We start from the raw sequence: 24,842 nt of genomic DNA on the forward strand, positions 1-24,842 counted from the left end.
TAAGAAGGGGGACCGGAGGGTGTGCTCCAACTATAGAGGGATCACACGCCTTAGCCTCCCTGGTAAGGTCTATTTAGGGGGTGCTGGAGAGGAGGGTCCGTCGGGAAGTGGAATCTTGGATTCAGGAGGAGCAGTGTGGGTTTTGTCCCGGCCGTGGAACAGTGGACCAGCTCTACACCCTCGGCAGGATCCCCGAGGACGCATGGGAGTTCGCCCAACAAGGCCACATGTGCTTTGTGGACTTGGAGAAGGCGTTTGACCGTGTCCCTCGGGGAGTCCTGTGGGTGGTGTTTCGGGAGTACGGGGTACTGAGCCCCCTGATACGGGCTGTTCGGTCCCTGTACGACCGATGTCAGAGTTTTCTCGCATTGCCGGTAGTATGTCGGATTCGTTCTCAGTGAGGGTTGGACTCCGCCAAGGCTGCCCTTTGTCCCCGATTCTGTTCATAACTTTTATGGACAGAATTTCTAGGCGCAGCCGAGGCGTTGAAGGGGTCCGGTTTGGTGGCCTCAGTATAGCATCTCTGCTTTTTGCAGATGATGTGGTACTGTTGGCTTCTTCAAGCGAAGCGGTTGGGATGAGGATCAGCACCTCCAAATCCGTGTCCAGGCTCTCCCTTAAAGATAGGGTGAGAAGCTCGGTTATCCGGGAGGGACTCAGGGTCGAACCGCTACTCCTCCGCGTTGAGAGGAGCCAGTTGAGGTGGCTCGGGCGTCTGGTTCGAATGCCTCCTGGACGCCCTGCCTGGAGAGGTGTTCCGGGCATTTCCCACCGGCGGGAGGCCCTGGGGATGACCCAGGACACGCTGGAGAGACTGTGTCTCTCGGCTGACCTCGGAGCACCGGTTGAAGTGGCTGGGGAGAAGGAAGTCTGAGCTTCCCTCCTAAAGCTGTTGCCCTTGCGACCCGACCCCGGATAAGCGGTAGTAAATGGATGGATGGATGGATGGAAGATAAATAATAGTAAATTAATACATTTTAACCCCAAACATATAATTGCCTTTGAAACTATAGCAAAACACTTTATTTTATGCCAAAATACGAGCTTTTTAAGCACATTCTTCTACATGGAAAATCGTCATTTTACCACAACATAAAGCTAAATTTTCATGGGAACACATTTATTTATTTATTCATACTTATCAATTTTATTTTATTTTTTGTGTCCAATCTTTAGACTACTGAATTATTTCTAAATGCTATCCAGATAAATACCATGCACATCTCTAAATGTCATGGAGATTTTTTCCCCCTTTTTTTTACTTTTAAAGGTAAATATTTATGACCTGTTCAATAGGCAGGAGCATATCCAAATTTGGTTGAATTAAATTCAATATTTATTCTTGCTAGCTGACGTACACCGCCTAGTGCTTACACTCACACCAAGGCTGCAAACAGAAAGGAGTTTACAAAAACACAGTGGTGCCAATTTTTTAGTGCTTTGGTTGTTATATATAGCGACTTCTATGACCACTGTAAGAACTAAAGTATTTTTCATAAGAAGCGCCTGATAAGCAGAGCTGGGCACTTCCGTTAATCATCACTTCTTGCCTCGAAAAAATACACAGACTGAGCACCGAATGAAGCACGTTTACCTCCCACTAAGGAATGATTTTCACATTTTGTTCCATGACAGGAAATGAGCCTGGTGGAAGGCAATTACTGAGTCATTCTCGCTGAACATGATAAGTGTGTGAAAGCAATGGAGGTACTGTATGTCCTTTCAAGCCACCAATATTTTGCCAAGGTCGCCGTGTCAAATTCTACATGAGAAAAGAAGGTGAGAGCGAGAAATGCTGGTCAGATGCATCACAATCATATCAGAACTTTACATTGGCCAAAAGCTCAGGTAGGAAGGATTTTAATTGGTTTAGTATAGGCACTTTTTTTCTCCAGCAAATTGTTTTGCAGGGCCCAGTTTAAGAACCGCTGTCCTGAAAGACACTGCACTGAATCACGGGATCACTTTTTCTTTTACTCTTATTAGTCTCACTAGTTGACATTACAAGGGCTGGCCACTTCTCGTTTGACCTTTGCCCTCAGTCGACGCAGTTCTGCATTGCCGGCGTCCAAAATAAGGCCACACTCTATCAAGGCCCAAGCTTTCCTAAGCTGTTGCTCGCCATAGTTATGCAGCGCACCCCTCAAAAAGCACTCGGAAACACGTCGCCTCCCGAGACCTTCGTCCACACATCGGATGGTCCGCTCCCTGTGGAGCTCAAGGGCTCTGCTGTAGTCCTCCAGAGCAGGTCCTTCCCTGGAACACAGAATCAGGCTACGGCCGCGACGACACAAGTCTTCCGCCCAGACTTGGGGATCGTCAGAGCAGCTGGCGTCAGAACAGCCGTGCTTCTGGATGACCCCATCGAGGTCGGCTATGGTCTGCTCGTGGAAGCCAAGTCGTGCGAGGCAGGCTGCCCGCTGGCGAAGATACTGAAGTCTGTGTTTGTCTGCTGCTCGTACCGCCACCGTCAGGAGAGGAAGGGCCTGATCCCAGTTTCCATCTGAAGACACGCTGCTGGCGTCCTCTGATGCTGCCTGCCAGAGCAGTAAGATATACAACATCATGACCATTTTCAAAGAAAATCATTCTCGGGTTCGACTAACACTGTCTGAAAATGATTAGTTTTCCCTGTTCTCATTTACCACAAAAAAAAAATATGGGTAATGGAATAATGCTTAGACACGCTTGTGTTGAAATCATTTTACTGTATTGTCAAATGTCAAACCTTAAATTTGTTGATCGTTGTGGACAAATTTTGTTTTTTGTTGTATTGTGTTTGGCGAAGTGTCAAATATCCACTAGACTAGTTGATAAGTGGAATTCAGCAGCTTGGTGATGAAGTGCTGCCACAACGAGGGAAAATCCATGTTACCTTTGTGAGGTCGGGTGTGCGTTACAGTTTGCACTTCCAAGTGCATAATAACAGAACCCTTACTTGCAATTGGCCCAGCAGTAGAAGAGGTGGGGTACTAGTATCTCACTGGCACGAGCCACCCCTCAAAACAGGCTAATTTCAGCAAGACAAAAACAGGGTGTGCAAAATGTTTTGTAACTTTTATATTTAATTAAATAATGTCATAAACATGCTATTGAAAATGTGGTAACTTCTTTGAATTGTGAAAAAAAAACCCACAATGTTGCAAATATTTCTTCTTTTTTTTGCTCTTCTGATTAGATTTTCCTAACCTTATTGAGTGTTATATTAAAAATATGTGTAGGTAGCTTAGTGATATACAGTACGGTACAATAATTCATTATTTAACCTGTGGTTAATTTTTTTATTTATGTCTTTTTTTTACTAGACTTGTGGTATTTGAGCCCAGAATGGGCTCTCCTCTTGAGGTGATAAATTTTTACTTTCAACTATTCTAAATGTTCAGTGGCATCTAACCTATCCATACTTATACAGTTGTTTGTTTGTTTGTTTGTTTGTTTGATGCCCTCTATGGACAATGAAAGCAGTATTGTTCAATGAACAAAACTAACTATGCTGTATACTGTTATTTTTTTATATATATTTTTTTTTTTATTCAAATTGGAATATTCCATATGACATAATTACAATCAATACATCTTAACAGCAGAATTTTTTTTATGCATGTCTGTTTTTTGACAATGTTTACTACAGTATAACAAAAATTATGATTTATAATGGGAGTCAATGTGACCAAAATGGGCATTTTACAAAGAAACATGGTATAAATCTCCCTCTCCTATTTGCAATAATTTAGAAATTACCACATGGTGCCATTTTGAACCTCTACATGCTATCACAATCTCCTGAATTTTTTTGTTTACTAGTGTGTGGTTTTTTTAAACACTATTTCTTTGATATGACATATCATATACATTTTTTTAATGGCTTGACTTAGAACTTAGAAATATATCTTTTACAGCCCTGGGGGAAAAAAGGTTCAAACAGTCACCTTGAAGTCCAATAATTCTCCTTATGTGGTACTTTAGCAGAGATTGTACATTGATGGGAATAAATGGACTTCCGCTGCCTAACAAGGAACATCAGTTTAACCTTGTGACACAGAGAAATACGTTTTATTATTATGTAGTCTATTTCCTAGACTTGGTGGACAGTATGCCTACTATTGAAAATTCTAATGTACTGATTATGGATGAATAAAAATGGTGCACCTTTGCTACATGTTTCCTCTGATTGGGTGGGATCAGAGCCAACAGGAGGTCCAGACATGAAGGCTCTTTCTCGGCGAGCTTGCAAAGTCTGCGAGCTGCACTGCAATAGTTGCGCTGCCAAGCCTCCATCACACCTGCCCTGGCCTGGGCCGCGGCACCTCTTGGCTCCTGGCTGAACACCTGGCTCAAATGGGCACCCGCTGCCTCCACTTCACCTGAAGCAGTTGGACCACAACAGAGAGTACTATATACGAATATCAGTGCAAATCTAAGCAGAATATTTCACAGGACGCCACGCCGCATATCCAATCAGCAAAGATTTGTCCGAGTCACACCTTTGGCTAAAAGTAGGTCAACACAGAGGAGATGCCATCTGGGGGCTGCGCAGTCAGTCCTCATCAGAGCAGCACAGATTATGGAAGCCTCCCTGAGCCGATCCTCGTGGCAGGGGACAGCGTTGGCGACCAGGACGTCTGACAGGCTGCTCCTGCAAAACTCATGCAGCCAATCACAGACCACCTTGCGTGCCCTGTCCTTGAGTGACAGAAGGTCTTTGGTGACCTCATCAGAGTTTATCTTCAGTGCCTCCAGGATGTCATGAGTGCATTCCTGCAGTAGGAAGAAAGGATGACACTTATTTTACTCAGATGGAATGTACATTTTAGGGAGTAAAAGTCATATGTAAAACATCATGTGGTTCAATACATTTGAAAATCATGGAAAAGTACATTTGTTTCAGTAGTTCAATTTAAAAATGCGAAAGTCATATACCATATACAGAGTGAAATCTTTCATGATTTTTATCTTATCACATTTTGATGACTATGGGGTATCTTAAACCTAAACCCAACAATTCACCATCTTCAGCTATTACAATCCATTTTATACCACTTTTCCTCATTAAGGTCACGGATGAGCTGGAGCCTGCATGAAAATCAGGCAGAAATTGGCTTTGTGTACAGGATTTTCTATGTTAAATGAATATGTATTATAGGCTATATGAGTTGAAATTTTTTCATTGAACTATTGAAATTCATTACATTTTTTTTTACATATTCTAATTCATTAAGAGGTACCTGTACACTTGGAGAATGAAGAGGTTTGGTGCACTTAGCAATTAAACCTATAGTAAGAATGCAAGCATATACGTATGTATGCTTTTACAGACCAGCCGAGGTTATGACAGAAGAGTTTTGTTTTTTTTACATTGTCCATAGTGATGTCCAGTGTTGTTGGAAGTTATTTTTGAAAAGTAAAGAGTTAAGAGTTAGAGTTGCTTCTCTGAAAAAGTAACGACTCACTTTACTAGGTATTCAATTATGAAAGTAACTACTTTAAGTGACTTTACTTTAAAAATAAATAATATAAAAAATGATTTCAACAAAAAAAAAAGAAGTGTTTTTATTGTTCTGTCGTACCGTAAGAGGAAAAGACAACTCCCTCCTAGCACTATGAAATGTAATGGAACAATAAAACGTGCAGAAACTTTGACTGGCATCTTTATTTTTTTATCAACTTACCTCCAAAACAAAAGTTGCTGTGCAATATGAAATAAATAAAACAATAATACACACTTGCCATTGCAGCAGGTGTTCGTTCTACCGGAGTTTTGTGTGCGCGCGTAAACTGCGTTTGTGTGTCCGTGTGTTTAGTACACTTACAGTCATACTAGCAAGACCCGCCTACTCTGTCAGACTTTCTCTGCTTGGCTTACCCTGACATCTTGCCCTATGTTAGCCAATCAATAACCTCTTCTGGGACGTGCTGTGTTCACTTTAGAGTGAGAAGAGCCACGTGGACTCCGAGGCTAGCATGAGAGCACTAAACTGTCAACAGAGAACACGTACGTGCAATGACAAATAGACTCACGTGACACGGCGCTGCAGGGGGAGACTTTTCACTTGGATCACGTAACATAAATAACTACAATAACTATAGTGCCGTTATAGAATGGGAAAATGTTACGTTAGAAGTTACAGCAAAAAGTAGTTTCGTGATGTAACGTCATGAATGTGATGGCGTTAGTTCCAACGCTGGTGATGTCTGAGTCGTACTTTTTGCTGGTTGAGCAGGAGGTATGTGAAGCCTCTTCCACAGAGTGCTTGGACATGTTTGGGGTTCTCCTTGAGAATGGCACTGAAATCAAAGATGGCTGTCTTTCTTTGGCCGAGCAGAGCATAGCACCTTCCTCTCTCCAGCAAAGAGTCTGCTGCTTCTTCACCACCTGGGAACGACGGAATCACTTGGTTCCTCCTCAAACCACCAGCATTGACTTTTTTTTCTTCCCCCCCCCCCGCACTTTTGTTTTTTTGGTTTACCAGCGATGATGATGGCGATGGAGAGGTAGGCTACAGCCTCCCTGACGGCGCTCTCCTCCGTCGTGCACTCCAGGATGCGTTTGGCAGCTGAGTGGCAGCGCGCCTGCAGCAGCGCCCGGTCCTTCTGCTTCGCCACCGTCAACAAGGGGCGCAAGCAACTGGTGTCGCCACATTGAATGAGCTTTTTCAGGAGCTGTATGGAAAAAAAGTGTGTGTGGGGGGCAAAAAAGAGTCAAAATCAAATATAGTCCGTTTTTCTAATCCTATCACAGAATAGCAGTTCTTTTGCTTTATTTCTCTAATAAAGGCTTACAAATAAAAGTAAGCCATTAAAAGGGTTCACTTAAGAACAACCCAGTCTTTTCTCACAACGAAATGAAAACAGCACAGCAAGCTTAGTTAATGCATTTAGATATTGTTGGAAATTCAATGTTGACCAATAACTAGTAAGAGAACGGACAACATGCTTCAAGCTTCTCTACCTGATTAGTGTCATAAAGAAACCCTCTGTGCAGCTGCAGCAATGCGAGTCGGGCCAGGACGGGTGCTCGAGGACCGGCAGGCCCGATGGAAAGCAGCAGCAAGCGATAAGCCTCCTCCACTCGTCCCAGCTGGTACAAAGCGTCTGCTGCTAAGATCTGAGGTCCATCAGTGCCGGGTTGGAGCTCCATGAGCAGCACAGCAAGGGAGTGAACACCAGCAGGAGATCTAATGCCAGAGGGGGAGGAAGCGGCACTATGGAAAGCCATTTGAAGCTAGACAAATATTGTGCTATTGTACTTACGCTTTTTTTCTCACAGATATATGTTATATAAAGAACAAGGGATGGGCAAGTACCGATACCAGGTATCGTATTGGGCCGATACCGGGCCTTACTTCAATGTCTTGGTACTTGTGATAGGTAAGGTGTATTTTTCAAGTTGTCATTAGCGATTACACATTTTATGTTAAGTTACAATGTTAGCAAAGTTTGGGCATGTTGTTTTGATAGCATTTAAGCTACGTTACCTAGCTAGCTTTTTCCAAATACAAGTGCTAATCAAGTTAAAAAAAGAAGAAACTATTTCATGTGCAAATTAGGTTTTTTGTCTTATCAAAACAGGTTTATGTCTGACAGCTTTTTTTCCCTCTTTTTTTTTTTTTTTTTAGTACTTAGTGTTTAAGTTAAGGTGACCATTGGACGATTAATTGAGACAGTCCTGGTTTTAAGCCTTGTGTCCCTAGTTCCAGCGTATTTTGCCAGCCCCTTATTGTCTCATTTTAACGCAGATCCTGTCCCGGCGTCCTGTTGTTTTGGTTTTTGGTTTTTGGTTTTTGGTTTTTGTCAGTAAGCCAATTGTTTTTATTTAGAAACTTTTGCCACGTCTGAACATTTATCATGAAACTGAGAATGCAGCTTTTTGAATGAAAGTGAGACCCATAATACCCTGCTCTGTGCTCGCCTGGCTTTGATGTGGCAGGCAACTGACCCTCCTGCTGGGGTTGCCGCAAGCCTCCGGCGCCCTCCAGCATGACTCGGCCCTGCTCCTGAAGAACAGTCAACAGAAGACCTCGGAGGTTCCACGGCACTAGACAGCGAACGGTCAATGCTGTCTCCTGTGGGTGCAACCTGCTGGCTGTCACATAGTCGAGTGCTGTGAGATAGTTGAAGCCCCCAATCGTGCGCAGAAGCCCCCTGCCGCAGAGTGCCCGCACACAGCTGGGTGGATGGGGGGCGTTGTGTTCAATAACAGCCTGAAAGTCCTCTAGAGCCCCCTTGTGGTCATCTGTGAGAAGTCGAGCATAGCCACAGAGAACCTGCACAGTGTTCTGATAGCTATGCTGATCTTTGGCAGACGCCAGCTGGCTACAAATGGAGAGGGCCTCCTTATGCCTCCCACTGAGAAGAAGACATTCAGCCAGTCGCACCCGCAACTCTCGTCCTCCACCGCCAGGCTCCAAATGGCAAAGGGCTCGTAATTGAGTGATCGCAGGGTCCAGAAGTTCCACTCCCTCTGAGGATCTCAAGTCCGCTCGGATGAGGACCACCTCCCGGAAAGCAGACAGACCCTTTTCAGCCTGCTGACGAAGATGGGTGCGAGCAGCCCCTCCTGTGCCGAGATCAGGGAAGAGCTTTTGGAAGTAAATCCGGGCGCAGGCAGGGTGCGCATCGAAGGCTTGGCCCAGATCCGTACAGGCTTCGGGAACCCGGCCGCCCGCCGAGAGGTAGGCGGCTGCTCGGCTGGTTAAGATCCCCGCTTGCTTCTCAGGTGTGTCATGCACCGCCTGCAAGATAGCTGAATGCACATCCGCACTCTCTCCGAAGCGGCCCGTGAAAAACAAATGTGCCGCGTGGAGCTCTTGAACGCGCCTGTCATCTGGTGAAAGCTCCAACAAGAACTCCAGCAGTGCAGAAGCGGCCTCGACGTTCAACTGTGCGCTGCCCTTTTTGGTCACTTCACATTTGCTATCCATCATCAAGGAGGGATGCCAGTGATGCATTTGCTCTGTGAAGGCCTTTACTATTTGGGGTATCTGAGAAGCTTGTCTGCTCTTCACCAGTTTGACAGTTTCACATTTGTTGCTTCTGTACGAGTTGAGGTAAAGCTCCAGACCCTTCGACCGGCGGGGCTCTGACAACAAGCAGGCCAATGCGCGGGTTATCTCCAGTGCCACACAACAATTGTCGTCTGGATTTGGCTTTTGTTTGCCCTCAAGCAGAGCAGTACAGCGAGCAAAAATCTCCTCACAGCCTTGCCCGCCACTCTGAAGGAGGGACTCCATTTTGAAAACAGTGGCTGACAGGTTATTCGGGCAGAGCGTGGACAGAAAGACGGCGACCAAACCTTTACTGAGACCTTCGGCGGGCTGGACCTCCTGGTGGTGGTCGAGCCAACTTTCTAGAATCGAGACGACCCCCTGGAGGTCGGACAACTCCATTTTGCGCATGTGGGACACGGTTGTTGCTGCGTGAGCACTGAAGGCAGACATGTAGAGGGAGGAAGCCCGCACTAGTTCTCCTGCCTCCAGGAACTTGTCTGCGTCCTCGCAAAGGACTGAAACCTTGACGTTAGGTCTCACCAGGGCAGTCATGATCACTGATTATCTCCTTTCAGATGTCAACTGCCAACACATAAAATAAGATGCCATAGAAAACATGGCTTGTTATGAAATGATAAAATGACACTAATAATACCACAAAATATAACAAATAGACAAACCTTCTCAACCTTACACCAAATACCATTTCAAAAATACTTACTTACCAAAGTACCACCATAATGACCAACATTTAACAAAACAGTAACATAGTAGGCCCATAAATGTTAAAAATAATAATAATAATAATATTAAAACGATGCTGAGGTAAACAACACTGCAATGAAATGTATATAAAAACAAAAAAAATCTACTTTACAATTAAATTAAAATTGCACATGAATGTTAAATAAAACCTGTGCTGAAAAAAGGGAAAAGTAATACATATACTAGATAAGAATAAAAATTTAAACAGGTTATACCTACAAGCTTCAGTAATGTTTACATGTAATTTATGTTTCGAACGTTGTAAATTGTTTTAGTCTTTAATGACTGACTTGATTCTGTCGCATACCACAAGTAATACTCGTAAAACACTTTGACAAGGACTGGATTAATTGGTTAAGGTGTGTAATTAACTGCATTGGTATTGTGGGATTTTTTTGTACCACCCTACCTGTTTCTTCCCCATGCAACTTTAGTTTTCATGTCCAAAAGTGGACCGACGAAAACTCGCAGAATCCCAGACTTATTCAGCGTCTTCTAAAACAAAAATAAAATCCGAATAAATATGGCCAGTGTGAGTTCGTGTCTTGCACCAGGCCGCCCAGGGAAAACATGACGTGGGGCCCTTTTGCGGTAATTCAATAGCTCTCAGCTCTACGTTGCCAGGACAACTCAACATGGCCGTTGAGCAACAAAAGCTGTAAATGTTAGCACAGAGAGAAACAAAGACGTTCAAAATAAAGTCAAACGTATCGTGTAGATTTTTGTTTTCTCCTCCTTCCTTTCGAGACTTACCAGCGCGTGAGTTGTGGTCCCCGTGAGCTCCGGGCACGTTGCCATGGTAACAACAACGACAACTATGCCTGATAACTCACCATTTTACAGCATCTTGTGGGGATTTCACAAATTTCGTTTCACCGAGGTGCAGCACAAGAATTGGAAGCTGAGCTGTTCGTGTATAAAGTTAAAAAGTAATCTTTATTATCAATTATATACAATACTGTTTGTTTTTTAATAAATAGGCACGGGGGGGGGGGGGGGGGGGGGTTATCCACAAACAAAATTGCCTCCCCTCGTTTATTGACTTCCAAACCACTGGTGCTGAGAAGAGTAATAATTTAAAAAAAATCACATTACGCTAGCACGCTTGCCAGCTTTGGCTCGAGTTCTGTGCTATCAAAAAACTGTAAAAATACACATTGCTCACAAATTTTAGGCTGGTACAAGTAAACACTTTTACCAACACCAAACAATTCTCTTAAATAAGGCTACAGATTCTGACTGTACTGCTTCTCCAAATCTGTTTCAATTGTCAATGAATGCTCCCTGGTTCAATCAAGCTCCTCCATGATATTGTTGTTCCCATCGTTTTCTACAGCCGTATGGAGGCGTGCCCCCTTCTCACCAAAAATTGAATGGCAAGATGTAAGTCCACGTCCCTCGCCTTGAAATTATTTGGGATTTGACAAGACTGATGTCAGTCAAAATAACATTATAAGCACGACTACCGCCATTGCTTTAATGGATAAAAGTTGGCCGGATGTTCAATATTTGCTTAACATTCAGTCCTTAGACGCTCGTATTCCGCACCATACTACATTAGCGACTATATCACATGCACAGTATGTGATAGCGGGTACGATTTGCTGCAACTTGTAACAATCCGCAGTATGGCACCACGCCACAAGGTGGCGCCTCTTTGTTTTTGTTATGCCTATGCAGCACTTTTCAGTGTTTTTTGATGCCATGGACTTGTACGTGTAATCGTGATGCGTGGTGGCGCCAAGAAGCCTACTTATTTTTCTCCTATTAATAAAGTAAGCCAGTGGACTTCCAGTACCTTTGTTTGCTCTCCAATTTTTTTTGCTATCCAGCAGCGCCGTCCTTGGCTACACAGTTCAAATGTGTATGCAATAACTCCACTAACAGCTGTGCTGTATTTCTTTCTTTCTTTTTTTGTCTGACTGCTGTAGTAGCTGGATTTTTTTTTTAACTTGCATTGTTGAGAATACTTAAGATAAGAACAATTGGCCATTTAATTGGTTGGCCCTACAAATCTGTACTGGTGGCCGTCACATGGTTGCCACGGGCCATCAGGCCACCGTAAATGTTGAACTCTGTGCAGAATGGAAAAAAGACAACAGTTCTTAATCCCTCATGAAAAAAATAAAAAATAAAGTTGTGATACTGCAATTCCAGTTTGTTGTTCCTCGTTGTGCACTGAGCAAATGCAGTCTTTCCTGTTATTTACCTGAAGCCTCAGCAGTCTGTGAATTCGTCCTTGAGCCGATCCCTCTGCTCAAGTCTCTCCAGCCTCTCCCGCAGCATGTGAGCACAGCCTGACAAATCCATGTCATGCAAAGCGGAGAAGAGGTGTTCAAGGCTGGCTGAGGGGCGCTGGCTCCACAGGCACAGCAACAGGTACTGCTTCCATGCGTTCCAGCTGGTGGTCTGCCACCGAGAGCATCCTGAGAATGGACCAAGCGGGACCTCGTTAATGATAGAGTAAAGGACGCTGGGTGTATATATATATATATATATATATATATATATATATATATATATATAAAATATAACCAATATTTTATTTATAATTTTCAATGTTTCAATAACAAACGGAAAAAAACAATACAAAAAAGAAAACATAACAAATTGTACAAAATAAAAATAATAATAAATTAGGTTTTTTTTTTTAAACAGCCCTCTCTCCACAAAAAAAGTTATACAAGTAAAATGATAAATGATAACAAAACACAAAAATCAACAATTTTAAATCATATCAAGCTGGGTCACCATGTTCAAAAAAAGGAGTCTAAATCGATTCAAAGTCTACTAGTTTTCCTTGAGTTGAAGTTAAACATAAAAAAAAAATGATGGAGTATAGTATGATATATATAATCCAGTGTTTTTCTTTAGGTGGATCAACACTTTTTCAGTTATTAAGTATGCATTTCTTAGCAGCAGTTGCTGCCAATAATACAATATGTTTTTTAAATAGAATTCGGTTTCAGTAGTTACATCTCCCAGCAACCGGGTACGAGGATCAGGTTCCATGTCTGCCCACAGACCCAAGAAGTTGCTGCAATTAAATAAGTCCAGTATAACTTCAGATGCACACAGCTCCACAATATATGCACAAGAATTCCCGTAGACATAGTACACTTCTGACATTGGTCAGACAGATCATTTCTCATTTTACCCAAATTATAGAGCATAAAATATGTCCTGTGATAAATGTTAAATTAAATCTGTCTGTGTTTGGTGGACACTAATTTTGTTTGTGCAGAAACCAATAACCTGCCCAAATTGTCCTCTGTATAACTACATCCAAGATCAGCCTCCCATTTAGATGTATTTATATATCCACCATAAATTGGTAAATGATTCATTATTGTTTTATAAATGGTATATTAACCCTTTTACTCCATTACATCTATCCTCAAAAATACATTTTTCAAGTAAAGATTCCTGAGGTTTACATGGAAATTTGTCTTTGGTTTGATTTATAATCCAACTCCTAACTTGCAAGTATTTAAAGAAATGACGTTTAACTATAGTGTATTATAAGCTTCTGACAAATAAAAATAAACCGGAAAAGTCATTATTAGAATAAAAATCTTCAACAACTCTTGTACCTTTTCTCACCCACGTTTGTAAAACACCATCCGTTAAAGGTGCTGGAATATTAGGGTTATTTATTAATGGTGAATTACCGCCACTACATTAAACATTGATTTTATTATTCAGTTTTTTGTTTTTCCAAATTCAGTTTGTTTTACGTAGTGTCGGGTAACATGGACGTTGCGTGACATAGAAATTAAATTTAAAAGCAATGCTTATATATATATATATATATATATATATATATATATATATATATATATATATATATATATATATATATATATATATATATATATATATATATATATATATATATATATGGATTTGGAATTATATGTAGAATAAACCTAGTGCCTCAAAAAAAAAAAAATAATAATAATAATTTTAATAAATTGTTAAAAAATAGTGACCACCCTGCCCCCCGGCTCTATACTAACTGCCTACGAGTTGTATATGTCTAATCTGTACATATACCATATAGTTTATACAGTAGTCTGCTAATGAGATGGGAGGGGCAAGATGGCCGCCCTGTCGCTTCAACGGCTTGCACAGGTGTGTATGGGCTATCGGCTATCCAGTCATATATTCAGATCAGTGGTTTACTGTAATAGATGCAACTTTCTTCTATCTTAAGTGTGTACTCAATGCATGCATGGCACCACACTGCCCCTATGAGGCCAATGTGCGTATGAACAGTTGGTATTTGTTTGCTTGTTTTAAATTGCCACTATGAACTGGTTAATTGTTTGGAATTATGTACTAAGTAAAATAAATAAATAATAATAATCAATTATGACCTGTGAACTGAACTGTTTCATTTTAAAATTTGTGAGCTGAACTTTGGAGTAGTTCATGTAGAAAATGAACTTTTCCAACACTGACAGTAATTAATAGACAGTTAAATTTGTTCTGTGACCGCACTCATGAATCAAAAGACTTACAAATAGACAGTAATGACATACTCAAATAGAATGTAAAAGCACTTTTGCCCCCCCCCCCCCCCCCACACACTTCCATTCAATGGAAATTGTGCTGCTCCACCTGGTGTGCGCGCCTTGACCACCAGGAGGCAGTATTGTGCATACATACACATACAGTCGGCTACACATGAAAGAAATGGTCAGATATTGCCATATTATCAGCCTACATGTCAGTTCATGCAACTGCACCAGCAGTCTTAACTAAGACGTTTAATTTTTCCATTGGAGGTCAGTGAGACAGTGGAAATCCAATGTATGTGCTAAGTAAGTGCTGTCAATAATGAGCATTCTGACCACTTTTGCAAAAACAGACAACCTCTCTACATGGCTCACATTATTAGATGTAAGGGTTGAGTGGGACAGCATATATTTTCTTTGGCCAGTTCTTGCTTTTTGCATAATGATTTTAACGACTTTTGGGCATTTGCACATTGCCCGCTGCAATACAACACAAGCCCTCAAACTGTAACAGAAATACACTGGCTGGTTACTCTATTCTAATCTAACGCTATAAAAGTAGGTCAGAGTAAAAAAAAAAAAAAAAAAGCCTTAAAAATGATTTCCTTAGTCTGCGTGCGTGCGTGCGTGCGTGCAGCTCCGTCGAGGCTGCAGCAGTAGTGGCACCCAGAAGTGAACAAAGCGACCCGGAAGCGTTGCTCGGACTGGAGGCAGGCAGAAAGAACATCCAGCCTTTTTTGTATATGAAAGCTGTGCTTGCAAGACAATACCTGCAGTCAGGACCAAAGGTATTTATCTGTGCATGTATTTTTGTACGATTGTCTGCTCCAAACGACTGCACCGTGCACGAAAAAAAAGCAAGCAGCCGTCCCTGTCCAAAAGTTGCAGAATTTGAAAAAAAGAAAAGAAAAGAAAAAAACAGCACTCAAAGTGCTATTTCGTTAAAATGGCACGTCGCCCTTTCACTGCATAGTCGACAGCGTTGTGTTGAAAAAAAGAGAGGCGTTCGTTTATGGACCGTTCTGCTCGAGACCGCATCTTGTCTTCTGTTTCCGCGCTGCTTTTTTTTTTCCTCTCCCCCCTCGACGGGGCATGGTTGTTGTAGGAAGTGTCAGTTTTTTTAAGGGGTGGGGAGGCCGGGCTATTCAAAGCTGCAAGGGGCCGTAAACAATCCATCATGCTAACATGGAGGCGATAAACGCACGGTACATTCTCTACACGTCCTCGACCACAATGCGCTCACTACATTTTTTGGGAAGGGGGGAGGGAGAAGAAGACTGCAGAATATGGCGTCCCGCCTTATAAAAATAAGGCTGCCATTTTTGTTTCTCTTTTGTCTGGGAATGTTTTAAGATGGACCGTCTGGCTTTGGTCGAAAATGTGAGCCGCGACAAGCTCACGCAGACAGATGGGCGTTCAGAGGTGGTCGAACACGGGCCAAAGGCAAAGTTTTGAATTAAAAAAAAAATCCAAAACGTTGACTAACTATTTCCTGCACGGAGGCATGAACATCACAACATAAAGGACAGATGGGCCAGATGAAAGGACACAAAGGCTACCCTTACGGCTCAGAAGTGCAGTATTTCTATTTAAATTTGGATGACATCTATGTAGATGTTTGAACTGTAACCCGTGGCGGCAATCTCGCCACACGCACTTATTAGACGAACTATTATTATAACATGATGCCTCTATTTGTCACGTTTTCATTCGTTTTTGCTCATTAAGACCACAAAAACCTAGAATTTGAACAATTGTGTGTAGACTTTTTATATCCACTGTAAAGCTTAACATCAATAATGTTGCACCCCTATCGGCTCTCTCGCTCTTTTTATTTAATGTAGAGTTGTATCTCTGATTCCCATTCTTATCTGTTTGAATGTTTTGAATTTTAGGATGGCAGAGCCTCGATTTAACAACCCTTATTTTTGGCCTCCACCGCCATCCATGCCTAGCCAGGTAAGTCAGCTTTTAACTTAACAGTGATGTTTTCATCTTGCAATTTGTGACAAAATGCTACTAGATCAAGGGTTGTTTCAGATTTCTGAAAAAAATCAGATTCAACGATCAAATGAATGTTTATTATGGAGAGTTAAATGTGTTGGGGCTTTTTTCATACAAAAAAGTGAGGTTCTATTCTTATAGAATTGCATATGGTGGCTGCATCAAATGCTCTTTGATTGTGTTGTCGTTATTTATCGCATGTAGATACCATGTCAGTTTTCAGTTGTGCATGACCCGTTAACCCTTTCAGCTGGATAACCTGGTGCTCATAAACAAGATTAAAGAGCAACTGATGGCCGAGAAGATCCGACCCCTGCACATGCCGCCTACCTCCATCGCTTCCCAACAACCTTTGCTGGTGCCCACCTCGTCCCCGGAGGGCGGCGGCTCCCAGCATGGCATACCGATTCAGAAGACGCAGCCGCAACAGGTGCCAGGCCACCACCCGCAGCAGCAGTCTGACATCACTTTGCATGCTCGTTCAGGTTCCAGCGTCGGACCAGGTATCAAACTTTTCTCCTCTTCTTTTAGAATGTAATCCTTAATTCCTCTCATGGAATTCGCTCAACACAAAATCTGTAAATGATCTGTCAAACATTCAAGTAACGTTTGGTATCCTCCGTAACTTCCAGATGGAAGTATGGACGACAAGTCTGCTGTGAAGGCCAAAGGATTATGGGAGGACTGGCACATGAGGCAACTGAGCGAGCAGCACGCCCGTGCCAACCATCGCTCAGGTACTGCCGATTTTACCTCTAGAGGGGAAAACAAAACAAAACTGACACACGAGCTAAAATTTGCGTTGTCTCTCCATACTTTTGTTGTTTTGCCCTTATGTGGGCCCACATAACTGAGACACTTCAGGGAAAGTTGATCAAACACACATCCTTCAACCTGTAGCTCACACTATATAATGGACATGTGAGCTAGCGCTGGCCGATAAATCGATTTTTTTAAATTAATTTGAGTGTTTTGTTGTGGCAGATTCAAAAAATTATAACATCAAGTTTCCCCCCCCCCCCCTTTCGTTGCGCCTGCGGCTTTCGCCCCACACGGGCTTCCGTAGCTTTAGCGCTGCTAGACGTGTCCTCACACATTCCATACGGGAGGAACTCAACAACAGCAAACAAACTCCCGAAAAAACAACAACTGTGTACCATGTTACCGTGGAGGAGTCATTAACACAAAGAAGCACGTATGACAAGAAAGGGGCACAATAAGAGCGATCACCAAAGCGGACACGTTGCACCTCGCTAATAAGACTCAATTTCACCAATTACTGAAAACGGGAGAAGTCAGCTATGTGCAACTCATGCTACCTAGCCGCAAGTTTATTGCTCAAGTTGCCCCACGCCATTTGTTTAGGCAGTGGTTATTTAGCCGTGACTGGCAACTCAAATGCTAGCGATATTTTTCTTCTGATTGGATATTTTATCCTGATTGCTTATAGACATTTACAAGCTTATGTGAATAGCACAAATGTGCACGTTTAGCTCGCTGCGTGGTCGCAACATGTACGCTATCTCGCCAAGACGGACTCGCCCTGCAAGCACTTACCGGTATGAAAGACAAGCTTACTTTCACTCGCCGTGGTCGTGACAGCCTCTGCGTCGTCTGTGACATAAAATCCTTGAAAATGAAATGTAGTAGTGTGCTGGTAATGCTGATGACAAAAAAAGTGAAACGAGATCTATATAGGATGGGGTGAACTTGGTGAAGCGGACTAATCACGGTAAAACAGCCGATTTACGGCAGGCCAAGACTTTCTTACTCCGGGGACTGGCCAATCAAATAACGCTAAAAGGAAATTTGCCAGTCACGGCAATACAGCCACCTCAATTTACATAACAGTACTTGTTCCTACATTAAAGCCAAAATGTGATGTTTATTTGTGTCATATTGAGGGACACAAGTAGCACTGTTTAGCTTTTAAAACAAAGTTGACGAAAAAAAAGTTGTACTTTTCTACTTCATCAACACTAGATTTACTATAGTATTTGATTCAAGGTAGAAGTTTTGCACATTGATTCCAAGAGAAGAAATATGGTTACTTTTGTTAACTCTTAAAATAAAAGCAAAACTTCTTAAGTTCTTGGTTTATGTTAAATTAAAAAAAAAAAAATTAAAAAAAAAAATATATATATATATATATATATAATAAAAATAATTATAATATAAAATCGTAAATCGAATTTTTTGTTAAATCTGAGATTACATTTTTAGGCAAAATCGCCCAGCCCTAATGTGAGCATGTACTTTCTGCTAGTTATATCCCCCAATGTTTTGCATTCCGATATAGCATGGTCGCCTGAATAACAATGTACATGACACTTGGGAATTGAAATGAGCATTCAGGAAAGAATCTTGGATGCATTTTCACTGTTAAGCATAGCGAGCTAGCTAACTGCACGCTGTAGTGGTAGAAATGGGCCATAGCCTATACTGAGAACCAGGGTTATAATAGTTTTGGATTTTTATTTTATTTTATTTGAATTCAATGAGTTTTAATTAGTTTTCAGAGTGAGTTTAAAAAAAAATAGTTTTCTTTTTTCAAAAATTTAAAAACGGTTTATTTTTGTTTAAGATTAGAAAAGGTCACAGTAAGCATTGTGTAGTAGCAATTAGTGCTGGGCAATTCATCATGATTTCAATTTTGGTGGCTTCTCACTTCCATGAAAACATTATAATGGAAGGAAAACAATGTGTCTAATGGCGCTGTGTGTTTTCATGTTGTGAATGCACCTTGTTGGGGCTGTTGTGTTCACGCACACATCTTTGGTATTCACGGCAGGGCTCGGCCCATATCTCTCATGAATAAAATTGACTATACATTGGCTAGTTTTGTGTAGGTAGCGATCTGGGGGTTTCTAGCTGGGATTGTGAGTTAATATCAACCTGGAGTTGGAATTAAATATGCATCCTTACGCAGCATAATCTTAAATTTATAAACTCGCCTTGTTCAAAAGAGACATTACATCTGTATTTTTAATTTTATTTTAGTAAGTGGGATTGTTAGGGAACTGCTGTTATGGATAAAATACTCAACCCTGAATTATTTTTTTTTTTTAAACAGTCACTATAATGTAAAAAAATTGACTGCTTAAAAGAGGTTGATACTTTGCCGGCCTTCAAAATGTAAATTCTGACTTTGGTATCCTTTGATTGTAGTTTAATATAATATTAATTGAACAAAATGTGCGTTGTCTTGTAATCATCCAACCTTAATTTGAAATTACTGATGCTATCCACCAAGCAAATGGCATTTCAATATCAGCATTTCAGTTTTAGTATATAGTTCGTGCTTGTAATAAATTGTCCTGCCCGTCACCACCACAGGTCTGGCCCCCATATCCCGACCCGAAAGCCACAGCACCTCTGAGGCACTAACCCCCACGACGCCAACCTCCAGCCAGAACCGCTTGGGCGGCGCCCCCTCTGTCAACATCATCTCTGGCCTGGCAAGTGGTCCTGGCATGGACCACATGAAGGTTGGAGGCTTGGCGGGACTGTTGGGCCCCCCACCCAGGGCGCCGCGGGGACGAAAGAAGATTAAAGCTGAGAACCAGTCAGGTCCTTTGTTGGTGGTCCCCTACCCTCTTCTGGCAGAGCAAGGTTGCATCACCGTGGCACCCAAAGAGGGCAAAACATACAGGTTGGACTCTCAAAGCTGTTGTTCTCTCACCCAAGATAGTTGTCACGCATTTGCAGTTGTGCTTAAAAGTTTTTGAGCACTGCCGTTTTGATAGCATTTTAAGCAGCAAAATTGCCAAAACAACAAATGCTGCCGCAATGTTTGATAATGCAATCGGAACACGACTGCGCGAGTCGATGTCACACACACACTGTCTCACTTGAGGCAGGGCTGAAATGTGTTATTCATCTCCTTGTTTTTGTTAAGCTCACATTAATATTGTCTTTATAATGAATTTCTACAACTGCAATGGTAGAGGCAGAAACTGAAAACACACATTCTAAAAGTGTTCAACAAGCTGACGCAGGCTGGGCCTTTTTCTTCCAGATGCAAAGTGTGCCCACTCACCTTCCTGACCAAGTCGGAGATGCAAATCCACTCCAAGTCCCACACGGAGGCCAAACCGCACAAGTGTCCTCACTGCTCCAAGACATTCGCCAACGCCTCCTACCTGGCCCAGCACCTGCGTATCCACCTGGGCATTAAACCCTACCATTGCTCCTACTGTGACAACTCTTTCCGCCAGCTCTCACATCTGCAGCAGCACACCAGGTCAGTCAGTCGTCAGGGGCCGTTCAAGAGAATGATAGCAAACAAGTTCGTAATGACTTACTTGCTCTTGGCGCAGAATCCACACCGGCGACCGGCCTTATAAATGCGCTCACCCCGGATGTGAAAAGGCTTTTACCCAGCTGTCCAATCTCCAGGTCGGTTTATGTGTGCTGCTCTCGCTTCAATACACAGACAGGGGTAATAAGTCAAGGGTGCTGATTATGGCGACCGCTTCTCAAATGCTGATAACCGTCTCTTTCCAGTCTCATCAGAGGCAGCACAATAAAGACAAGCCGTACAAATGTCCCAACTGCTACCGTGCCTACTCCGACTCGGCATCGTTGCAGATCCACTTGTCGGCGCATGCCATCAAAAACGCCAAGGCCTACTGCTGTAGCATGTGTGGCCGGGCGTACACCTCAGTAAGTACATGCATACTTGGACCTCTGCGTACCGATGATTCTCATTTAGAAGTGACCAATGTAGTGCAATGTGTAATTAAGTACATTTGAATAGAGTTGTATTGGAAATGCTGTCGACTATTTAGTCTACATAAAACCTGTAGCTATGCTAGAGCGCCAAAATTAAATACAGCATGTATTATGTCAGTCGTTCCTCAAGCTTTGACTTCCACAACAAGAATAGAGCAACAGCAGTCGCTACGTCGGCCATGGTTGCTTGCAAAATGAAGAAAGTGGTTCTTTTGTGATATCTGCCTTCAAAAAGTGGCAGGAATTTTGGGAATGCTATGATAAGCTGCAAAGTCAGCGACTCAGAGCAGTCTTTATTATTATTATTATTATTTTTTTTTTTATTCAGCAGCATCAATGTCTTATTTTTATCTTTTAAAGCCATGACGTGTATGAGCTATTGTCCCGAAGTAGTTTACATTTCTGGTTTTAAGTCACAAAGTGACATCATGGAAATAAATGTATTGATGTACTGTACAGTAATGTCATAGTAACTACTAGCGATAGATGGATGGGTATTTTTCCAGGGCCGATGCGGATTAGTATTTAAGGATGCCGATAACCAATATGTGGAGCCGATATTAATTTTCACTAGAAGGGAAAATATTGTCAACAAAAATTTAAAAAATACAAACTCCAGCTATTTTTTTTTAAAGTATGTGTTTATTGAACAATGTTTAGGGTTCGTAAAATATTGGAGTTAAAAAAATCTTACATCTTTGTTTTACAAATATAACCGAGAGTTCAAGAATCTTCCAAGGGCAGTAGCACGTCTTCAAAAGTTAAATAAAAACTTAAGTAAATAGCTCCCTGTTTGCTATAGTAAATAGTTGTTTTTTTATTTCAAAATATCTGAAGTATTAAACTGTACTTATGTTAGTTTTAATTTCACAGAAAGACAGAAGATGCAGAGAGTTCCCAGTGTTAGAAGCATCTATGGAAATTTAAATAATTAGATAATTAGTTTTTTCCCTGAACTTTTTATTTTTAAATTTTTTAATGGATCTATTATCGGCCATATGATTCTTCAAAAAGGCCGATGCTGATGTTTGTCAAAATGCTGAATATTGACACAGATCATCTGTGTAACCTTAGTAACTACTGTACGTGTGCTGGAATTGTGTGAAGTGAGGCTCACAATGTATGTCGTGTGTCTTTGCAGGAGACCTACCTAATGAAGCACATGTCCAAACACACCGTGGTGGAACACCTAGTAAGCCACCAGTCCCCCCAGAGGACCGAGTCCCCCACCATCCCCATACGCATCTCCCTCATCTGAGCTGCCCGGCGCCGAGTATCGGTTCTATCAAGAGTACGTGTTAGGCGCGAGCCTCGCGGGGCCTGCACCGGCGGTCATCTACATAAGGCTTACATTAGCATTATGACAGCTGACGTAAGCATTCAGTGCTAGAGTTGAGAACGGGGGAACCATTTTGTGAATGTAACAATCCAGCTAGATGTTGTCCCGAAGACGGGCTGGCAAAGAATGCCTTGCGTCAGATTGACTAAGCACTTTCGTAAGCATCATGTAAACAGCCTTTTCATAAAGAGTCCTCTCAGAGAGCAGATGATTTTTTATGAATAGGGGCTCAGATGAATTGGCCATCAAATGTTTATTTTTTTCCCCCCTTCCTCTTCCATTAAATGGGATTTCGACACACATACCAGATGATAAATTCCTCTCCGAGAAAAAGAATGGATCAAATGTTTGCTGGGTGTGTTCTAGAGAAAATCCAAAGAGAATCTTGAAGCACTTTTTAGGCCTCGTTGCTTTGGCTCAAATTGTTGAAATCTTGTTGGTTGGGAAAATGCCAAAGGACATTATTATCTGTGTGGCAGCTAGGAGCAGTGACGGTGTAGGAACCCCCCCCCCCCCCCCAGCAATTCTGTTTGTGTTGTTTGTTTTACTCACATGGTTGTACAAGAACACGCTTACATTACAGGGTCCTCCAAATTTCGAGAGGCAATCGTAGATGACAATGGAAGCATTTAATGATTGTATTGTTGTATTGATGTGAGGAGGGAAGAAGTCGAGATGCATAAAGGGAAGCATAGTTCTCACCCCCACTTAAATCATTTACTCCCTATTTGATGGCACCTTGGTGATCATGTCATGTGATCGCAGTAACACTGATTTCATAAACGACCCCCCCCCCCCCCCCCCCCCGCAAGCTAGTGCCATGTGTTGAAAGCCAATCTTGAAATATTAAGCTTGATTTTAAGTAATTAGTTGCTGCAGCACACTTAAATAGTGCCAGGTCTAATCAGCCATACTTACAATGCCTATATATATATATATATATATATATATATATATATATATATATATATATATATATATATATATATATATATAAAATGACACTTAATTTTACTTGAGTAGTGAGCATTAACTCTAACCATTGGACCAAAATGTGAAGTAACTGTACAGCACTCAATAAGAATTTTGTCATAAGCTTTATCCATAAGGAATAAACTGCAGTATAAACAGCCACAATAACTATTGGAGAGTCTTCACAGTGATTCACTTTTTCCATATTTCATGTTGCACCCTTTTTACACATTTGAACCGGTTCCTTTTTTTCTTTAATTCTACACCTATACTGATAATAACACAAACACGTTATTTTGAAATGTTTGCCAATGCATTGACATACCTCTGAAAGATGAGCCATCACCTCAGGACCAAATCAAGAGTAACTTTTCATTCAAATTTCTCTGGACATTGTTGCATTCATCTTTCGCTCAGTCCTGATTAGTCTCCCAGTTCCTACCACTGAAAAAACATTCAGAATAGTCAAGTAAGATTTGAGAAATTTATTTTCATGGGTGCAATTGTCATAGTCAACCCACCTCTGACGTACTGTACCATATGGCACCACACAATCAACCAGTTTGGCACATTTTCTCTAGGGCAGCAATGTGGCCTCTAATCTTTTTTGCACCCCAATCAGGTTTTACGAGATATAATTTGATGACCGTCATAGCCACTGCATAACACCAAATGGGAAAAGTGAAGTGCAGTGAACACTTTCCAAATGTATCGTACATGCCGAGATTCATGACACTTTCCTCTTTTACGTTCTCTCTTTAGTATTATTTTCACTGCACACAGTATTCTCCGTTGTGTTTCCGTTGTACTTGTAAGCCGCTTGATGGTACTAATAGGATACGCTGTATCCTTCAGGGCACTTGTGGAAAGGCGCCACGGCGAGGCGTCATGTTTGAGGGGGAACCGCAAACAATGTACAAAAGTAAACAAAAAAGTCCAAGTGCAGTCAAGTCAGTGGGCTGGGCAACTTTTGAGATTTACGCCAACAACAAACCCTGCCTCTTCAACTTCACTCTGTCTTTGGAGATAACGGGCAGAATGTTCATGTTGCTGTACTGTATAACATGTTGCTCATTTATAATATCTATTTTTAAAGGTTTCATAAATATGTTCTGTTTGGAGATAAACTGTATTACCTTTGTATGTTATTAATCTTTTCTATCTGTTATTTTACATGTAAGCCTTAACTGTTTTCATCCCATTTCCATTACTCTGTATTGTGTTCTGCAGTATTCAGTCCTGTAAACATTTTTTTTTCTCATTCCCTCCTGCATGGAGCTGTAATCTGTATGATAACTGTTTAACCTGAGTTCTCTATGGAAAATATTGAGTAGATTTATTAAACATTTTCCTGTCTTGCATTGTGGCTTCATATACAGTTTCTAGACAATTAAATATGCACAACCAAGACTGAAACGTTAACCCATGGGTTCAAACTTTAAAAAATAAAGAAGAAAAAAAAACTTTGTATCTTTACCTTGTTTAATAAAGAGACTGTTATAAATGTAGTGCAGTCTGCTT

General features: G+C 41.6%; 2 protein-coding genes across 4 annotated transcripts; one reads left to right on the top strand and one right to left on the bottom strand.

The window, feature by feature from the left end:
- Window positions 1-1,673: 1,673 nt before the first annotated feature.
- On the bottom strand, window positions 1,674-17,953 carry ttc34 (tetratricopeptide repeat domain 34). Of its 2 annotated transcripts, XM_086067573.1 has the most exons (9): window positions 17,855-17,953; window positions 11,962-12,178; window positions 7,894-9,569; window positions 6,950-7,175; window positions 6,468-6,660; window positions 6,204-6,373; window positions 4,485-4,758; window positions 4,150-4,364; window positions 1,674-2,537 (listed from the first exon to the last, which is right to left on the bottom strand). In XM_086067573.1, the coding sequence occupies exons 3-9, from the start codon at window positions 9,537-9,539 to the stop codon at window positions 1,992-1,994; spliced, it is 3,270 nt and encodes a 1,089-aa protein (XP_085923699.1). In that variant the 5' UTR covers window positions 9,540-9,569; window positions 11,962-12,178; window positions 17,855-17,953; the 3' UTR covers window positions 1,674-1,991. The 2 variants fall into 2 exon arrangements, with proteins under 2 accessions (XP_085923699.1, XP_085923698.1); XM_086067572.1 differs by lacking the exons at window positions 11,962-12,178; window positions 17,855-17,953 and adding an exon at window positions 10,162-10,403.
- Window positions 14,914-24,829, top strand: znf362b (zinc finger protein 362b). Of its 2 annotated transcripts, none has more exons than XM_086067576.1 (9): window positions 14,914-15,060; window positions 16,168-16,231; window positions 16,527-16,779; window positions 16,909-17,013; window positions 19,613-19,928; window positions 20,295-20,519; window positions 20,596-20,674; window positions 20,783-20,941; window positions 22,152-24,829. In XM_086067576.1, the coding sequence occupies exons 2-9, from the start codon at window positions 16,169-16,171 to the stop codon at window positions 22,266-22,268; spliced, it is 1,317 nt and encodes a 438-aa protein (XP_085923702.1). In that variant the 5' UTR covers window positions 14,914-15,060; window position 16,168; the 3' UTR covers window positions 22,269-24,829. The 2 variants fall into 2 exon arrangements, with proteins under 2 accessions (XP_085923702.1, XP_085923701.1); XM_086067575.1 differs by lacking the exon at window positions 14,914-15,060 and adding an exon at window positions 15,366-15,477.
- The last annotated feature ends 13 nt before the right edge of the window (window positions 24,830-24,842 follow it).

This window comes from Leptonotus elevatus, chromosome 2, assembly GCF_054856555.1.
Source record: "Leptonotus elevatus isolate MCC_2025b chromosome 2, RoL_Lele_1.0, whole genome shotgun sequence".
Lineage (NCBI taxonomy): Eukaryota > Metazoa > Chordata > Actinopteri > Syngnathiformes > Syngnathidae > Leptonotus > Leptonotus elevatus.